The sequence below is a fragment of the Hypanus sabinus genome, chromosome 9 (genome assembly GCF_030144855.1).
Source record: "Hypanus sabinus isolate sHypSab1 chromosome 9, sHypSab1.hap1, whole genome shotgun sequence".
NCBI classification, from domain to species: domain Eukaryota; kingdom Metazoa; phylum Chordata; class Chondrichthyes; order Myliobatiformes; family Dasyatidae; genus Hypanus; species Hypanus sabinus.
This window is the reverse complement of record NC_082714.1, coordinates 156,514,062-156,531,524: the sequence shown is the minus strand read 5'-3', so window position 1 is coordinate 156,531,524 and position 17,463 is coordinate 156,514,062. Positions and strand designations below refer to the sequence as shown.

The 17,463-nt window shown below is 43.7% G+C and overlaps 1 protein-coding gene across 1 annotated transcript in view; it reads right to left on the bottom strand.

Moving 5' to 3' along the window:
- Nucleotides 1-3,394, bottom strand: part of LOC132399945 (interleukin-17A-like) — a 22,418-nt gene extending 19,024 nt beyond the window's left edge. The window contains exon 1 of the mRNA XM_059980913.1: nucleotides 3,188-3,394. Coding sequence (XP_059836896.1) covers nucleotides 3,188-3,199 — 12 coding nt within the window. The 5' untranslated portion in view covers nucleotides 3,200-3,394. The remainder of the gene's footprint in view (nucleotides 1-3,187) is intronic.
- Between the last annotated feature and the right edge of the window lie 14,069 nt (nucleotides 3,395-17,463).

Sequence of the window (17,463 nt, the reverse complement as noted above, 5' to 3'; positions counted from 1 at the left end):
TGCAGGCTTGCAATCTGAAACATTGACAATTCCTTTCCTTCCCCACAGTGTTGCCTGACCCACTGAGTTTCTCCAGAGGCAAGATCCCACAAACATTATGAGCGGACCAATCAGGCAGTCGTCAGAGTGGAACCCCTCTGGAATCTTTGCCTGGACAAGTACTTTCCAAGACTGACCTGAAGGATGATATCTTTGACAATGCAGCAGCCATTCAGTGCCACTGTGTACTGTTACCACCACACACACACACACAACACACACACACACACACACACACACACACACACACACACACACACACACACACACACACACACACGCACACGCACACACATGCACACCCACAGACACACACACACACACACACACACACACACCCACCCACCCGCAGGCCAAGCAGCATCTATAGAAAGGAATGAAGAATTGACATTTCATGACAACACTGTTTATTCCCCTTAGTAGATGCTATCAGCACATCTTCTTGCAATGGGAGCTAGACATTAAATGTGAAGGGGGGAGAGAGTTAAACAGAGGAGAAAGGGCTACTCGACAGGGGGAGAAAGTATAAATGGGATGTACAGGCAAGTTCAGGTGTGCACAGAGAGTCGAGTGTGCCTGGAATGTGCTGCCACGAGGCAGCACTGGAACCAGACACCATAGACGCATTCACAAGGCCATTAGAGAGATACAGGGAATGCAGGGATGTTCCATCACGTCCGGGCAGAAGGGATTTAGTTTAATTTTGCATCATGTTCAGTGCAGTCATTGTGGCGAAATCCCTCAAAGTCATCGCACAAGTTGTTAGGGCGGTTAAGAAGGCGTATGATGTGCCGGCCTTCATTAGTCAAGGGGGTTTAATTCAAGAGCGGTGAGTTAATGTTGCAGCTCTATAAAAGCCTGGTTAGACCACACTTAGAGCATTGTGTTCAGATCTGGTGGCCTCATTGTTGGAAGGATGTAGAAGCTTTAGAGTGGGTTCAGAGGAGGTTTACCAGGATGCTGTCTGGACTACAGAGCATGCCTTACGAAGAAAGTCCAAGTGACCAAGAGCTTTTCTTTTTGGAGAAAAGGTGACGATGGAGGCATTAAAGATGCCAAAAAGCGTAGATCAATTGGATAGTCAGAGACTTTTTCCAAGAACGGAAATGGCTTATACCAAAAGACCTAGGAGCAGAATTAGGCTATTCAACCCATTGAGTCTGATACACCATTCTATCATGGCTGATTTATTATCCCTCTCAACCCCATTCTCCTGTATTTTCCCCGTGACCTTTGACGGCCTGATTTATCAAGAACCTATTAACCTCCATCTTCAACAGAGCCAGTGACTTAGTCTATACAGCTGTCTGTGGCAAAGAATTCCATAGATTCCCCACTCTCTGGATAAAGAAAAAATTTCCTATCTTTGTCCTAAAGTCACTTCCTCAATTTGAAGGCCATGCCCTCTGGTACTAAATGTCCTCAATATAGGAAACATCCTCTCCATATTCACTAATCCAGATTTTTCAATGTTCAATAAGTTTCAATGAGATCCCTCCTCATTCTTCTTAACTCCAGCAAGTACAGAACCAAAGCCATCAAATGCTCATATGTTACCCCTTTCATTTCTGAAATCATTCTCACGAACTTCCTCCAGATCCTCGGCAATACCAGGACATCTTCTCTTAGATGAGGGACTGAAAACTGCTCACAATAATCCAAATGCAGTAGGAATAAACAAGACACAAGAGAGACAGCAGACACTGGGAATCTGGAGCATGCCTGCACAAAAAGCTGGAGAAGGAGCGGGTCCACCATTAAAGAAACGCCACTGGGGTGAAACATGCAAAAGCTACAAGAGTGGGTGAGATGTAGGAGAAGGGCGAGTGAAACTGATGGATAATTAACGGAAATAAATAACAAACACAAGAGATTCTGCAGATGCTGGAGATCAGGAGCAACGCACACAAAATGCTGGAGGAACTCAGCAGGTCAGGCAGCATCTATGGAGAGGAATAAACAATCAACATTTTGGGCCGAGACCCTTCATCAGACAGTAAATCATCCTCAGAAGGATACGGAAAGATACCACCCAAAGTTAATACTGCTCTCCAGTGTTCACGCCTTGGAAAAGAAACTGGATTACATTTGTCTGCAACTGAAACTGAGTGAGATGAGGAATTGTTCTGTGCTTATCCCTACAGAAACGTGGTTCTAGGATACATCACTCTACAGACTATGCCACTCAAAGACTTGTGCTAATATTACTTTCTGACTGTGTGCACTGGATTGTAACTGTATATGCTGTGTGTCTATATGCACTGTGTTTTACACCTTGGTCCTAGCGGAACACTGTTTCATTTAGATGTAAACGTGTGTATGGTTGAATGACAATACAACTGAACTTGAAATCCTTGGAATAAGCCCTTCACAGCGTCTGATGCAACAATAGTATTGGACGTTACAGCCGGTTGGTATAACCCATTCTCTCCTCTGGATCACCTGGGCTTTAGTACAACTCTCACAGTATACAGATGCACTGAATTAAGTCTCACAGTTTACCAAGCAGTATCTCAGACCATTAGTTCAAGGTAAACTTCTTACCAAAGTACATATGTCACCATATACTGTATCACACTGATTCATTCAAATCCAGTTACAGAAAATAAACCTTTGAACTTGTGAAATTACTTCATGTAGACAGATAAGAACTCCCCAGTATACCCTGAGCCCCTCTACAAGAGCTGAAGTTAGACGAAGGAACAATCTCATGGCATTATTTGGAATAAGAGAGAATAGGTTCGGGAACAAAACTGGGTTTCGACCCATTACTGACTGGAAACAGTGAAAAGATGCATCGTTATAATAACTAAAAAGAGAAAATCTGCAGATGCCGGAAATGCGAGCAACACACACAACTCAGCCCGCCAGGGAACATCTATGGAAGAGAGAAGAGCCGATGTTTGGGCCGAGACCCTCCAGCAGGATTGTGCAGTACTCTGTACAAATAGAAGCTGCCTGGCCTGCTAAATTCCTACAGCATTTTGTGTGTGTTCCTCGTTTTAATAACAAACAACACAGTGAAGGTCCCGGGATTAACAGCGCCCGTCTGCAACACTTGTATTAAAAAAGTTGTCTTTCAAAAGTCAATAAAACTTGGTGAGGAACGGGAGCTCCCGTCCCTGGGCAATCCCTCGTAGACCATTACCTGTAAGGTCATTGTTGCAGACTTCCTCCAACTCGATTTTCACCCCGTGTGGTCTTTTGACTGCAGACTTGTCGCTGCTCTCTGGCTGTGAGAACTGCCTCCCGCTCCGGGGAGCTTTTATTTAGGCGCTCCTTGTGGTTTCGATTGCGGAAACCCCCGAGTTTTCAGCGTTTTGCGTCGTTTCAAAGCGCGTCAACCCTGGACAGGGAGGGAAAGGGCGGAGTACAGATTAGATTGTGACCGTGCCCCTTCTCTACCTTATATGGCAGTGACGGCAGCCTCAGAAATTCCCTTTACCTGGACATTGGGTAGAATACAAGATTATAAAGTATTTGGGTTCAATAGGTTCAGGAATACATCTCACACGTGAAAGAATTACCTCTTTTACAAAAATTCTTGTGTTTTTTTTGTAATTTATTTTTTTATTGAAGTTCATCAAACAAACATTTCCATAAGATGTATTTCAGACATTGTACATACACATCATATAATCATATATGTCACAAATCTCCACAAAGTATTTATCTGAGGTATACACTGATAGAAAAGAGTGGAAAGAAAAAACAAGAAAAAGGAAAGAACTATGTACAAGTAGTGAGTGATCTTTTTACAACAGATTCATTGATTTGTGAGAATAAAATCAGGCCTATGAGGCATTATGTAGTTAAACCATTTTTCCCAGTATGAGTCAAATTGTTTCAGCTTATGATTAACAGATGCTGTTATCTTCTCCATTTTGTTAATGTCCATTGTAATTTCCATCCATGTATTTAAAGTTGGGCTCTCCTGTGATAACCATATCCTAGTAAGAGTCTTTTTACCAGCCACCAAAAGAATATTTATTAAATATTTATCTATCCTATTCTTAGTACAAAGGAAGATTCATAATCAGAATCAGGTTTAAGTATCATTGGTATATATGGTAATATTTGTTTTGCTGAAGCAGTACATTGCAATACGTAATAAAGGAACTATAAATAACAATAAGAAATATATTTTTAAAATTAAGTACTGTAGTACAAAAAGAGTGCAAAAATATTGAGCAGCACACATAAGATGCTGGAGGAACTCAGCAGGTCAGGCAGCATCTATGGAGATGAATAAACAGTGCACCTTTCAGGCAGAGGCCCTTCTTCAGAGCTAGTGTCCATGGGGTCTTTGTCCATTCAGACATCTGGTGGCGTGGGGGAAGAAGCTGTTCCTAATGCATTCAGTGACAGACAATCCTGCTGCAACACAAACACAATGCTGGAGGAACTCGGCAGGTCAGGCAGCATCCGTGGAGGGAAATGAACCGTCCACACCTTCATCAGGACTCTGAAGGAATCAGTGTGTGGAGAAAGATCCGTAGGCATTAAAGGTACTGCTGATGTTTCAGGTTGAAGCCCTGCATCAGGAAGTCTAGCTCGTGTCCACAGGAATCTTTGATAATTCCAGTTCCCCCCCCCCCACCCCTGCACCACACCACACACACACACACACATGCACGTAGATACTGCACTGCTCCATCCGCAGAGATTCTCAGATAGTCACCAGATACTGTGCAGATGCAGGAAATCCAGAGTAACACACACAAAATGCTGGAGCAACTCAACAGGTTAGGCAGCATCTATGAAGAGGAATAAACAGTCGCCATTTTGGGCCCAGACCCTTCTTCAGGACTGGAAAGGAACCAAACCCCAACTTACTGTTGGCACTGTAAAGCATTATGTTAACTGCTACGCTACCATGATGCCCTCTCTGCTAATGTGGCTCACCATAGGACGGTGTGCCAGCTGAGACCTGCCTAATGGGTGTTTCAGGTAGTTGTGGGGAAGACTTCAGCCTTACTTTAAGGTCCTGAGGATGTCCTAGGCCCTCCCATATGCCCAAACTCCCTTAAACACAAGAGATACTTCAGATGCCGGAAATCGGCAATAACACACACAAATTCCCGGAGGAACTCAGCAGGGGAATAAACAGTCTACATTTTGGGGCTGAGATCCTGCACACTGTTTCTGACAGCAATAGAGAGTAATAAATTGGAAAACCATAAATTACAGTAAGAAATATATAAATGGATTAAATTCAATTAGCAGTGCAAAAAGAGAGCAACAATAGTGAGGCTTTGTGGGCTGGTTCATTGTCCATTGGTGGAGGGGAAGAAGTGTTCCAAGAACATTGTATGTGCTTGCTCAGGTGTCTGTACCTGGTCTTTGATGGTAAGAGGAAGAAGAGAGCACTTTGTGAGGTGATAGGAGTCTTTAATGATGAATGCTGCCTTTTGGAGACATCATCTTTTGAAGATGGCCTCGGTGATAGGGAGGGCGTGCCCCAGGTGGTGAAGGTCCTTAATGATGGATGTCACCTTCTTAAGACACTGCCTTTGGAAGCTGTCCATGACAGCGCGGAGCCTTGTGCCTGTGGTAGCTGGCTAAGTCGACAGCAGTCTTACCATCCTGTGCATTGGAGGCTCATTACCAGGTGGTGACACAAACAGTCAAAGTGATCTCCATGTTACATCTGTAGGCATTTGCTAGCGATAGGTAAAGATTTTGCAAGGGAATTCCAGGAGATTAGGACTTCACTAGTTGAATACATGGTCAATTCTAGGTGGAGTAATAGGGATCAAAGTCAAATTCAAAGTAAATTTATTATCAAAGTACATTTTCCATATAGGGACTAGACTCCATAGTATCCAGGACATTTTCAGGAGTGATGCCTCAAAAAGGCTGCATCCATCATTAAGGACCCTCATCACCCAGGACATGCCCTCTTCTCACTGCTGCCATCAGGAATGAGGTACAGGAGCCTGAAGGCACACACTCAATGATTCGGGAACAGCTTCTTCCCCTCTGCCATCCTATTTCTAAATGGACATTGAACCTGTGAACACTACTTCACTTCTATTTTTGCACTACTTATTTAATATAACTATTTATCTCTCTCTCTCTCTCTCTCTCTCTCTCTCTCTCTCTCTCTCTCTCTCTCTCTATATATATATATATATATACACACAGTGCCTATAAATAGTTAAAGAATATTCACCCACCCTACCCCCAGGAAGTTTCCATGTTGTTTTTTTTTACAACACTGAATCACACTGGATTTGATTTGGTTTTTTTAACACACAAAACAATTGATTGCGTAATTATTCACTCAACCCCACCACTTTAATATAACACACCAAATCATCACTGTTGCAGCCAATTGGTTTTAGAAGTCATGTAATTAGTTAAATGGAGATCTGTTTTTGGAGACATGTGCGCAGTCAAAGTGTTTCAATGGATTGTAATACAAATACACCTGTATCTGGAAAGCCCAACTGCTGGTGAGTCAGTATCCTGGAAAAAACTACACCATGAAGACAAAGGAACACTCCAAGCAACTCTGTGAAAAGGTTATTGAAAAGCACAAGTCAGGAGATGGATACAAGAAAATTTCCTAGTCACTGAGGATGAGAGGTGACCTGATAGACGTGTACTGTACAAGATGATGAATGCCATTGATCGTGTGGATAGTCAGAGGCTTTTTCCCAAGGCTGAAATGGCTGCCACAAGAGGGCACAGGTTTAAGGTGCTTGGGAGTAGGTACAGAGGAAATGTGAGGGGTAAGTTTTTTCATGCAGAGAGTGCGTGGAATTGCCTGCCGGCAACAGTAGTGGAGGCGGATACAATAGGGTCTTTTAAGAGACTTTTGGATAGGTACATGGAGCTTAGAAAAATTGAGGGCTATGGGTAAGCCTAGTAATTTCTAATGTAGGGACATGTTTGGCACAACTTCATGGGCCGAAGGGCCTGTATTGTGCTGTAGGGTTTCTATGTAACTCTGGATGAGTTACAAGCTTCAGTAGCTGAGATGGGAGAGACTGCACATACAACAACTGTTGCCCGAGTGCTTCACCAGTCACAGCTTTATGGGAGAGTGGCAAAGAGAAAGCCACTGATGAAAAATTTCACATGAAATTTTCTAGAGGGCATGTGGGAGACTAAGGTTCTGTGGTCTGATGAAACCAAAACTGAGCTTTTTGGCCTTCAGACTAAATGCTATGTTTGGCATAAGCCAGACACTGTACACAATCCCTACCGTGAAGCATGGTGGTGACTGCATCGTGCTGTGGGGATGCTTCTCTGCAACCGGCCCTGGGAGGTTTGCGAAGGTAGAGGGTAAAATGAATGTAGCAAAATACAGGGAAATCCTGGAGGAAAACCTGATGCAGTCTACAAGAGAACTGTGACTTGTGAGAAGATTTTGTTTTCCATAAAGACAATGACCCAAAGCATAAAACCAAAGTTACACAACAAAGTTAATGTCCTGGAGCGGCCAAGTCAGAGTCCAGACCTCAATCCAATTGAGAATTTGTGGCTGTACTTGAAAAGAGCTGCTCACTCACGATCCCCATGCAATCTGACAGAACTTGATTAGTTTTGGAAAGAAGAGTGAAGAAAAATTGCAATGTCCAGATGTGCAAAGCTGATAGAGACCGATCCACACAGAGTCAAGGATGTAATTGCTGCCAAAGGTACATCTACTAAATACTGACTTGAACAGCGTGAGCAGTTATGTGATCAATTATCTTGTGTTTTATATTTGTAATTAATTTAGCTCACTTTGTAGAGATCTGTTTTTACTTTGACACGAAAGAGTCTTTTTCTGTTGATCAGTACAAAAAAGCCAATGTTATTTAATGTTGTAAAACAATTAAAAGTAAAAACTTCCGAGGGTGGGGGGGGGGGGAATACTTTTTTATAGGCACTGTGTGTGTGTGTGTGTGTGTGTGTGTGTGTGTGTGTATAAAAATACCTACTGTAACACATTATCTTTCTATTATTATGTATTGCTGCCACAAAAACAACAAATTTCACGACATATGCTGGTGATATTAAACCTGATTCTGATGTTCTGACTTGTGATTCTGTACCATATACTAACTTGAAATTCATTTTCTTACTGGCATTTACAGGAAAATAAGGAAATTAATATAATTTATTAAAATCTCTGCATAAATATAGACCGACAGGCAACCAATGTGTAAAAGAAGACGTGCAAATAAAATATGTCAGCAAGATTTGGATAGGTACATGGATGTGAGGGGTACGGAGGGCTATGGGCTGGTGCAGGTTGATGAGACAAGGCAGATTAATAGTGTGGCATGGACCAGATGGGCTGAAGGGCCTGTTTCTCTGCTGGAGTGTTCTATGACTCCAAAAAAGAAAAAAACTGAGAACATGTGTTGTAAAGAGTCCTTGAAAGTACATCTGTTGGTTGTGGAATCGGTTCAAAGTTGCGGAGAATCGGAATCAGAATCAGCTTTTAATACCAGACCACTAGAAAATCTGCAGATGCCTGAAATACAAAGCAACCCATACAAATTGCTGGAGAAACTTAGCAGGTCAGGCAGCCTCTATGGAAAAGAGTAAACAGTTGGCGTTTCAGGCCGAGACTCTTCACCAGTCCTGATAAAGAGATCTGGCCCGAAATGTCGACTGTTTACTCTTTTCCACAGGTGCGGCCTGATGTGCTGAACTCCTCCAGAATTGTGTGTGTGCAGTTTAATATCACTGACATATGTCATGAGATTTATTGTTATGCAGTGTGAAGTCGTCCCCACCAGTTCAGGAGCCTGATGGTTGTAGGGTAATAACTGATCCTGAACTTGGGGAGGTGTTTGTACCTCCTGACTGATGAAATCACAGAGAGCAAAGTTGCTCATAGTCACGTGTGCCCACTGACTCAGGATGGTGTTCAGTAGGAGAGTTTAGATGTTACTGTACGGAAGGAATGTAATAATAGAGTGAAAACTTTTATTGTGTTTGTATCAGGTTCTTCTGCTTACTGCTTCATCAAAGAGGGAAGTTGACTGCAACAATTTTGGGTGGCTATTATCAATTGTCATTTAACATGTGTAACTGACACTAACTTCAGCATTTTACCTTAAGCTTCCCCGAAAGGCTGAGCTGTTTACAGCTTTTCTATTTTGAGCAGACAAGAATTTAAACTATTTTCAAAGCAGCCCTGAAATAAAACACTGAAAATTGATACGCTAGGTCATAAGGTACACTGAACCATTGCCTCTGCTACCTGTTAGTCTGATTTTATGTAATTTCTGCAAAGGTACACACTCAGTGTGTATCACCTATACTTAATGAAGTGGTCACTGAGTGTATGTTTGTGGCTTTCTGCTGCAACTACTTCAGGGTCTGACGTGTTGTGTGTTCAGCAATGTGCTTCTACATAGCACTGCAAGATTATTTAAGTTACTGTTGCTTTCCTGTCAGCGTGAACCAGTCTGGCCATTCTCCTCTGACCTCTCTCACTCAGAAGGCGATTTTGCCCACAGGACTGCCACTCACTGGATGCTTTTTTTGTTTTTCCCTGGAAACTCTAGAGAACGTTGTGCGTAAAAAATCCCAGGAGATCAGCAGTTTCTGAGATAATCTAACCAACTCATCTGGCTCCAAACTCGGTCAAAGCCACTTAGATCACAATTCTTCCCCATTCTGATGTTTGGTCTGAACAACAAATGAACCTCTTGACCAGGTCTGCATGCTTTTAGGCATTGAGTTACTGCCACATGATTGGCTGATTAGATATTTGCATTAACGAGCAGGTGTGCCTAATAAAGAGGCCATTGAGTATATAGTTCAAGAAAAAAGTAATATTACTTCTTTATTGAAAGTTTGGGAATCGAGTCCTGATGAAGGATCTTGGCTGGAAACGTCCTCTCCGCAGGTACTGCGTGACATGCTGAGTTCCTCCAGCACTTTGTGTTTGTTCGTCTGGATTTCCAGCTTCCGTAGAATCTCTTGTGTTTAGGAAATTTATTTATGGAATGGCAGTTTTCAACTTAATCCCACGTCTATGCTCCAATCGCAGACTAAAGAGATTCTGCAGAAACCGGGAATACAGAGCAACACACACAAAGTGCTGGAGGAACTCAGCAGGAGAGGCAGCGTCTGTGGAAATGAATAAGCAGTCAACATTTCAGGCCGAGACCCTTCATCAGGACGGGAAAAGGAAGGGGCGATAAGGTGGTGATGGGGAGGGGGAGGGGAGGGAGTACACACTAGAAGGTGATGGGTAATACCTGGTGAGGGATAAGGTGGGTGGGTGGATGGTGGAGGTGGAATGAAGTAAGAAGCTGGGAGTTGGTAGGTGGGAAGCAAAGGTATATAAAACGATGAGGGGTGTAGATAAGGCAAGCAGGCTTTTTCCACTGAGGTTGGGTGGGACTACAACCGGAGCTTATGAGATGAGGGTGAAAGATGAAAAGTTTAAGGGGAATAGGAGAGGAAACTGCTTCACTCTGAGGGTCATGAGAGCGTGGAATGAGCGGACAGCACAATCGGTGCATGTGAGCTCAATTTCAGCATTTAAGAGAAGTTTGGATAGATAAACGGATGGTAGGCGTGTGGAGGGCTGTGGTCCCGGTGCCAGTCGATGGGAGTAGGCAGTTTAAATAGTTCAGCACAGAGTAGATGGGCTGATGGGCCAATTTCTGTGCTGTGATTTTCTGTGACTGGCAAAGAGGGAATCTGATAGGAGAGGAGAGGCGATTATGGGAGAAAGAGAAGCAGGGGGTGAACCAAAGGGAGGTGAGAGCAGGTGAGGAGGAGGGGTAAGAGGAGAGCTGAAGAGTCATACACTCCAACTCCTCCAACTCTGACGGTCTCGCTGAGAAATCCGTAACACACGAGCTGTTCACCCACCTCATAATTATTAGACGCTGACCCCCCCCCCCCCCCAGGGTAAGATGAATAGAGGTTGCTGAAGGAATTGAGGTTTGTTATCCATATAATGATTCATAGCCATATAAATTTTGTCCAGTCATAGTTGTTCCTGATACTTCCTTATTTCAGAAGGGCATGGACCTAGTCAGCTCCATCGCGGACACATGCCTCCACACCACTGCAGAGATCTTCAAAAGGTTCCACCTACTTTGATCTCTTCTGAAGCATTCATTCCAACACTAGCAGTCATACTTTCAGCTGCCTTGCACCAAGAGCCTTCAATGCCATACGGAAACTCCTGTTTCTCCTAGTCTGAAGGATTCTTTGAGGAGTTTTTGGTCATCTGTCCTCGTTGCACGTTTATAGATTTGTTGGTTTGCAAGAAGCCGGCCTCCATTGTTAAGCCTCCCAGCATTATCTTCTCATTGCTACCATCAGGGAGGAGGTATTGGAGCCCAAAGTCCCATAGTCAATGTATTAAGAACAGCTTCTTTCCCACTGCGATTTCTGAATAGTCCGTGAAACTGTGAACTCTATCTCACTATGCCTCTTTTGCACTATTTGTTTATATATTTACGTAACTTAGAGCAAATTATTAATTTCTTCTACTGTACAGCTGCCAAAAAATAATAAATTTCACAACACATACAAAATACTGGTGGAACACAGCAGGCCAGGCAGCAGCTATAGGGAGAAGCACTGTTGACGTTTTGGGCCAAGACCCTTCCTGACGAAACGTCGACAGTGCTTCTCCCTATAGATGCTGCCTGGCCTGCTGCGTTCCGCCAGCATTTTGTGTGTGTTGCTCGAATTTCCAGCATCTGCAGATTTCCTCGTGCTTAAATTTCACAACATATGTCATGCTAATAAACCTGATTCTAATTCTTCCTGCTGCTTTAACAGGGATAGAGTTCCTCTTGTTCCCACCTACTACCCCACAAACCTCCGCATTCAACACATCGTTCTCCACAGCTTCCACCATCCCACCACCAAACACGCCTGCACCTCCCTCCCACTCTCAACTTCCTGCAGGAATTTCTCCCTGTGTGATTCCCTTGTCCATTCATCCCTCCCCAGTAATCTCCCTCCTGGCACATACCTCTGCAGGTGGCCGAAATGCCACACCTGCCCATTCACCTCCATTGAGGGCTCCAAACAAACCTCCCAGGTGAGGCAGCACTTCACTTGCAAATCTGTTGGAGTCAGCTCCTGTATCCAATTCTTCCAACACGGCCTCCTCTACACAGGTGAAACCTGACATTAATCAGGGGACTGCTTTGTCGAGCACCTCTGCTCCACCTGCCAACTTTTAATTCTGATTCCAATTCCCATTCCGACACGTCAGTCTATGGCCTCCTCTTTTGCCACAATGAGGCCACTTTCAGGGTGGAGGAGCAATACCTCATTCATCTAGGTAGCCTTCAAACTAACAGCATGAATATCTGCTTTTGCTTCCGGTTTAAAAAAATATTTCCTTCCTCCTTCCCTCTTCTTCTATTCCGCACTCTGGCCTCTCACCTCTTCTCACCTGCCTATCACCTCCTCCTGGTACCCATTCTCCTGCCCTTTCTCCTATGGTCCACTCTCCTCCCCTATCAGATACCTTCTTCTCCAGCCCTTTACCACCTATCACCTTCTAGCTATCCTCCTTCTCCTCTCTCCTCCCACTTTTTTTATTCTGGCATCTTCCCCCTTCCTTTCCAGTCCTGAAGAAGGGCGTGGGCCTGAAATGTCAACTGGGTATATTGATTTTCATAGATGCAGCCTGACCTGCTGAGTCCTTCCAGCATTTCATGTGTGTTGTTCTAATTCTTCTATGCCAATTCCCCATTCCTCTCAATTCCCTGATCTTTCCAAAAAACTATCTATTTCCATTTTAAATATCCCCAGTGAACCAACCGCCACACCCTTCAGGGTTGAGAATTCTGGAGAATCATCTCTTCTCATTCCTGCCATCAGAGAGGAAGTACAGAGGCCTGAACCCCCACAGTCAATGTTTTAGGAATATCTTTCCCAGTCTGCCAACTGATTTCTGAATGGTCCTTCTTTCTCTTCGGTTGTCCATCGGAATTCGAAGACGACGTCCACTCCTTTAATGGTGAGATCTTTGATGACTATACAGACCTATCCTGGACCCACAGGCTCTATTGCTGGTGGGACATGTATATGTGGTAGTGATGGCGACCATGGCTGCATTTCTCCTGGCTCTCTTCTGCTGTCTTCTGGTTGTTCCTTCCATCTCCAGAACACGAACCTCATCCCTACACAGTTGTTGCCAAGTGTTACGGTTAGCAGCAACATCCTCCAGGTCCTTGGGTCTGATCTTGCACTTCCTCAAAGCTTTCTTCACTCAAACTATTCTCATAAGGCAAGCTCCCCAATCCAGGCAACATCCTTGTAAATTTCCTCTGCTCCCTTTCTATGGTTTCCACATCCTTCCTGTAGTGAGGCCACCAGAACTGAGCACAGTACTCCAAGTGGGGTCTGACCAGGGTCCTATATAGCTGCAACATTACCTCTCGGCTCCTAAATTCAATTCCACGATTGATGAAGGCCTTTTCTCCCTAGAGCGAAGGAGGATGAGAGGTGACTTGATAGAGGTGTACAAAATGATGAGAGGCATTGATCATGTGGATAGTCAGAGGCTTTTTCCCAGGGCTGAAATGGCTGCCACAAGAGGACACAGGTTTAAGGTGCTGTGGAGTAGGTACAGAGGAGATGTCAGGGGTAAGTTTTTTTACACAGAGAGTGCTGAGTGTGTGGAATGGGCTGCCGGCAATGGTGGTGGAGGCGGATATGATAGGGTCTTTTAAGAGACTTTTAGATAGGTACATGGAGCTTAGTAAAATAGAGGGCTGTGGGTAAGTCTAGTTAAGGACGTGTTAGGCACAACTTTGTGTGCTGTAGGTTTTCTATGTTTCTACGTTTCTTCATCTGATCCTTATAGTGCTTCTTCAGCCTTCCAGCTGAGCGTTGACCACGATGTATAATGGTTGATGAACCATGAAGTATAATGGCCGTGAATGGTCCGTGAACCCATGAGCACCACCTCACTATTTTGCTCTCTCTTTTTTAAAATATATTTCTTACTGAAACTTAAGGAATAAGTTTTATGAATTGCATTCTACTGCCACTGCAAAACAACAAATTTCATGACATATGTCAGTGATAATTAACCTGTTGCTGATTCTGCCCTGGGAGAAGTTCCAATGCAACTCAGTTCCAAGTGACTGCTCCCTAATACATGTCCCCTCATTCACAATTCTCTCATTAATCACAGGAGTTCCCAACCATTTTTATGCCATGGACCAGTATCATTAAGCAGGGGGTCCGTGGACCCCAGGTTGGGAACCTCTGACTAGTGGAACCAACTCCACCTGTCATATACTCGCAGGATCTTGTGTTTAAATAACATCAACCCTTTTCTAAACTCTGAAGAATATAGATCTATAGTAGATTGCTGGCTATGGGTCCAATGCCTAATTCAGTTCCTACATATTGTGATCTTAATGAACTTCAGAATCAGGTCAATTATCACTGACGTATGTTGTGAAATTTGCTGTTTTGCACCAGCAGCACAGTGCAACAAGTAAAATGCTATAAATTACAATTAGAAACAAATATACACTGTGTACATAAAATTAAATTAAAGATGTAATGCAAAAAGAAAGCAAAAAGAAAAATAGTGAAGTAGTGCCCATGGGTTCTGATTGTGGAGGGGAAGAAGTTGTTCCTAAAAAGTTGAATGTTTGCTCAGGCTCCGGTACCTCCTCCCTGATGTATTATCAGATGATCCGAACGTTGATCCATGTGACTATCCACATGCGCTGGCAGTTTTTGCTGAGGTCAGTCCAATCTCCTTACTCTTCCTCTATGCTGGCCTCAGGCTAGCTCCTCGTGTTTCTGAATAGAGGAAGATAATTGACTAAGATTTATGCTACTGGGAGGGACTGTGTGGAAGGTGGAAGGACGTTACCAGCATCTGGCAGACCAGGAGAGAGTGTAGAGTGGAGAGCTATTACAAAAGACAATGAGGTGGTGGAACACACTCACTTTGTGATGACTCAGTTCTTGTTTAGTCTCAAAGTCTCGCCTGCAAGGACTCTGTCTTCACTTCTTGCTGCCCGACTAAAGCTGTAGTCCACCAAAGAGCCTTACAAAAGAATTTAAGGGTCTTTTGGAAGGACGCACACCAACACCAGTATACATGATAGATCTGATGGATAGGTCATGTCATTCAGATGCCGAATTCATGTCTCCCCACTGTGGTGAACTACGTGTGCCTGTCTGGACACGCTCCCTGCTGACTGCTCCTGTGGCTCCTCCCACAGACCCCTGTATAAAGGCGATCAAGGCCCGAGCCCGGCCTCTCAGTCTCCAGGATGTAGTATGGTGGTCACTCACTGCTTGTTCCTTCTTCCAGTCAATAAAAGCCGATATCTCGCCTTTACGTCTCAGAGAGAGTTATTGATGGTGCATCACCCACACAGATCCTTTACTCCCAGATGAAGGAAAGGAAATACCTTCAAAAATAACATCAAAATCAGCCCGAACAAATTCCAACATTACTTTTAAAAAGTGGGAAGACATTGCACTCAGTGAATAGACTGGAGGAAACCTGTTCAAAGGTGGACATGAGAACAATCTCCGCTGTGCTGTAGAGAAGTATGTGGCAGCTGCAAAAGGACAGACTGAACAGCCAAAAGACCCGACCACTGACCACTGTCACCACTTGCTTTGGCCCACACCGCACCAGAATAGGTGGATCCCGGATCGGCCTCTAGAGTCACCTGAGGACCCACCATTAGTCAACCCCTTAGGAGAACATCATACACGACTCGAGTGATCGCCCACCTGCGACTACTGGATTTCTTCAAGGCTATTTTAGGGGTCGATATGAGTGAGTGGGAAGAGAGAAAGGAGACAAGGAATTCTGCAGTGTTGAAACAGAAATACTCAAGGAATGAATAAGAAGATAAATAACTTGGAACTGTTTTCATTTATAGTCTTTGCCTCATACCTAGTGCGGACCTCTCCCAGTCCCTCATTACCAACGCAGTTTTGATTTGTAACCAGTTAAGTATTAGATCAAGAAATTCTGCAGAGGCCGGAAACCCAGAGCGATGCACAAGAAGTACTGGGGGAACTCAGCAGGTCGGGCAGCATCTTGGAGGAGGGAAAAACCGATGAGGAGGAATTTTATTGTTTACATTTTTATATAATCACTTATGTACGTGCAATTGTTCAGTAATTGTTTTCCAGTAATTACAGCATGTCTGCTTCTGTATATTTGCAGAACCTTCTTTGCTTTCCTGTAGCAGGGTATCACGCCACTTGAATGTGGCAATTTAATAGGCTGGTGCTTATCACTGGAATGTTGTTATCATTTTAGCTGGAGCTTGTACTTGTAGAGGACACACATGACTTCTTTGTTCACTTGTCTGTTTCGTTGTTCATATTTTATTCTTGAAGTACGTAACAAAGCTATCACAAGCCTCTGGTTTTATGTCTCATTCTTGGCTTCCGAGGAGCCTCTGGATCACAAATACACCAGGATTTAAAAATACACATGCTTCTTTCAGAGCCAGCCATCGTAAGGCTCCTTAAACTGAGTCAGATGCAAAGTATTAGTGTTGTACTACAGAGATACAGGCCCTTCAGAATCAGAATCAGGTTTATTATCACCGGCATGTATCATGAAATTTGTTAACCTAACAGCAGCAGTACAATGCAATGCATGATAATATAGAAAGCAAAAATAAAATAAAATGTAAAAGATGAATAAATAAATAGCTTACACTAAATATATATGTATATTAAATAGCTTAAAATAGTACGAAAACAGAACTATATATTTTAAAAAGTGAGTTAGTGTTCATAAGTTCAATGCGCAGTTAGGAGTCGCATGGCAGAGGGGAAGAAGCTGTTCCTGAATCGCTGAGTGTGTGCCTTCAGGCATCTGTACCTCCGACCTGACAGTAACAGTGAGAAGAGGGCATGCCCTGGGTGAGGGGGTCCTTAATAATGGATGCCGCCTTTATGAGGCAACACTCCTTGAAGATGTCTTGGCTACTACAGAGGCTAGTACCCCAGATAGAGCTGATTAATTTTGCAACTTTCTGTAGCTTCTTTTGGCCCTGTGCAGAAGCACCCCCTCCCCCTACTATACCAGAAAGTGATGTGGCCTGTCAGAATGCTCTCCATGGTATATTTATGTAAGCCTTTGAGTGTTTTAGTTCCGACAAACCAAACTCATCCATGTTGACCAAGATACCAATATATGCTAATGACATCTGTCCCATGTCCCTCTGAACCTTTCCTACCCATGCAATGCTGCAAATGCCTTTTACGCATTATAATTGGCCCCACATCCACCACTTACTCTGGCAGTTTGTTCCAGATACCCAATTTGCTTATTTTGCACGTCATTGTCAGTCTTTGTTTATGAGATAAAGGAGCAGAATTAGGCCATTTGGCCCATCAAGTCTGCTTCCCCATTTCATCATGGCTGATCCATTTCCCTCTCAGCCCCAGTCTTCTGCCTTCTCTCTGTATCCGTTCATGCCC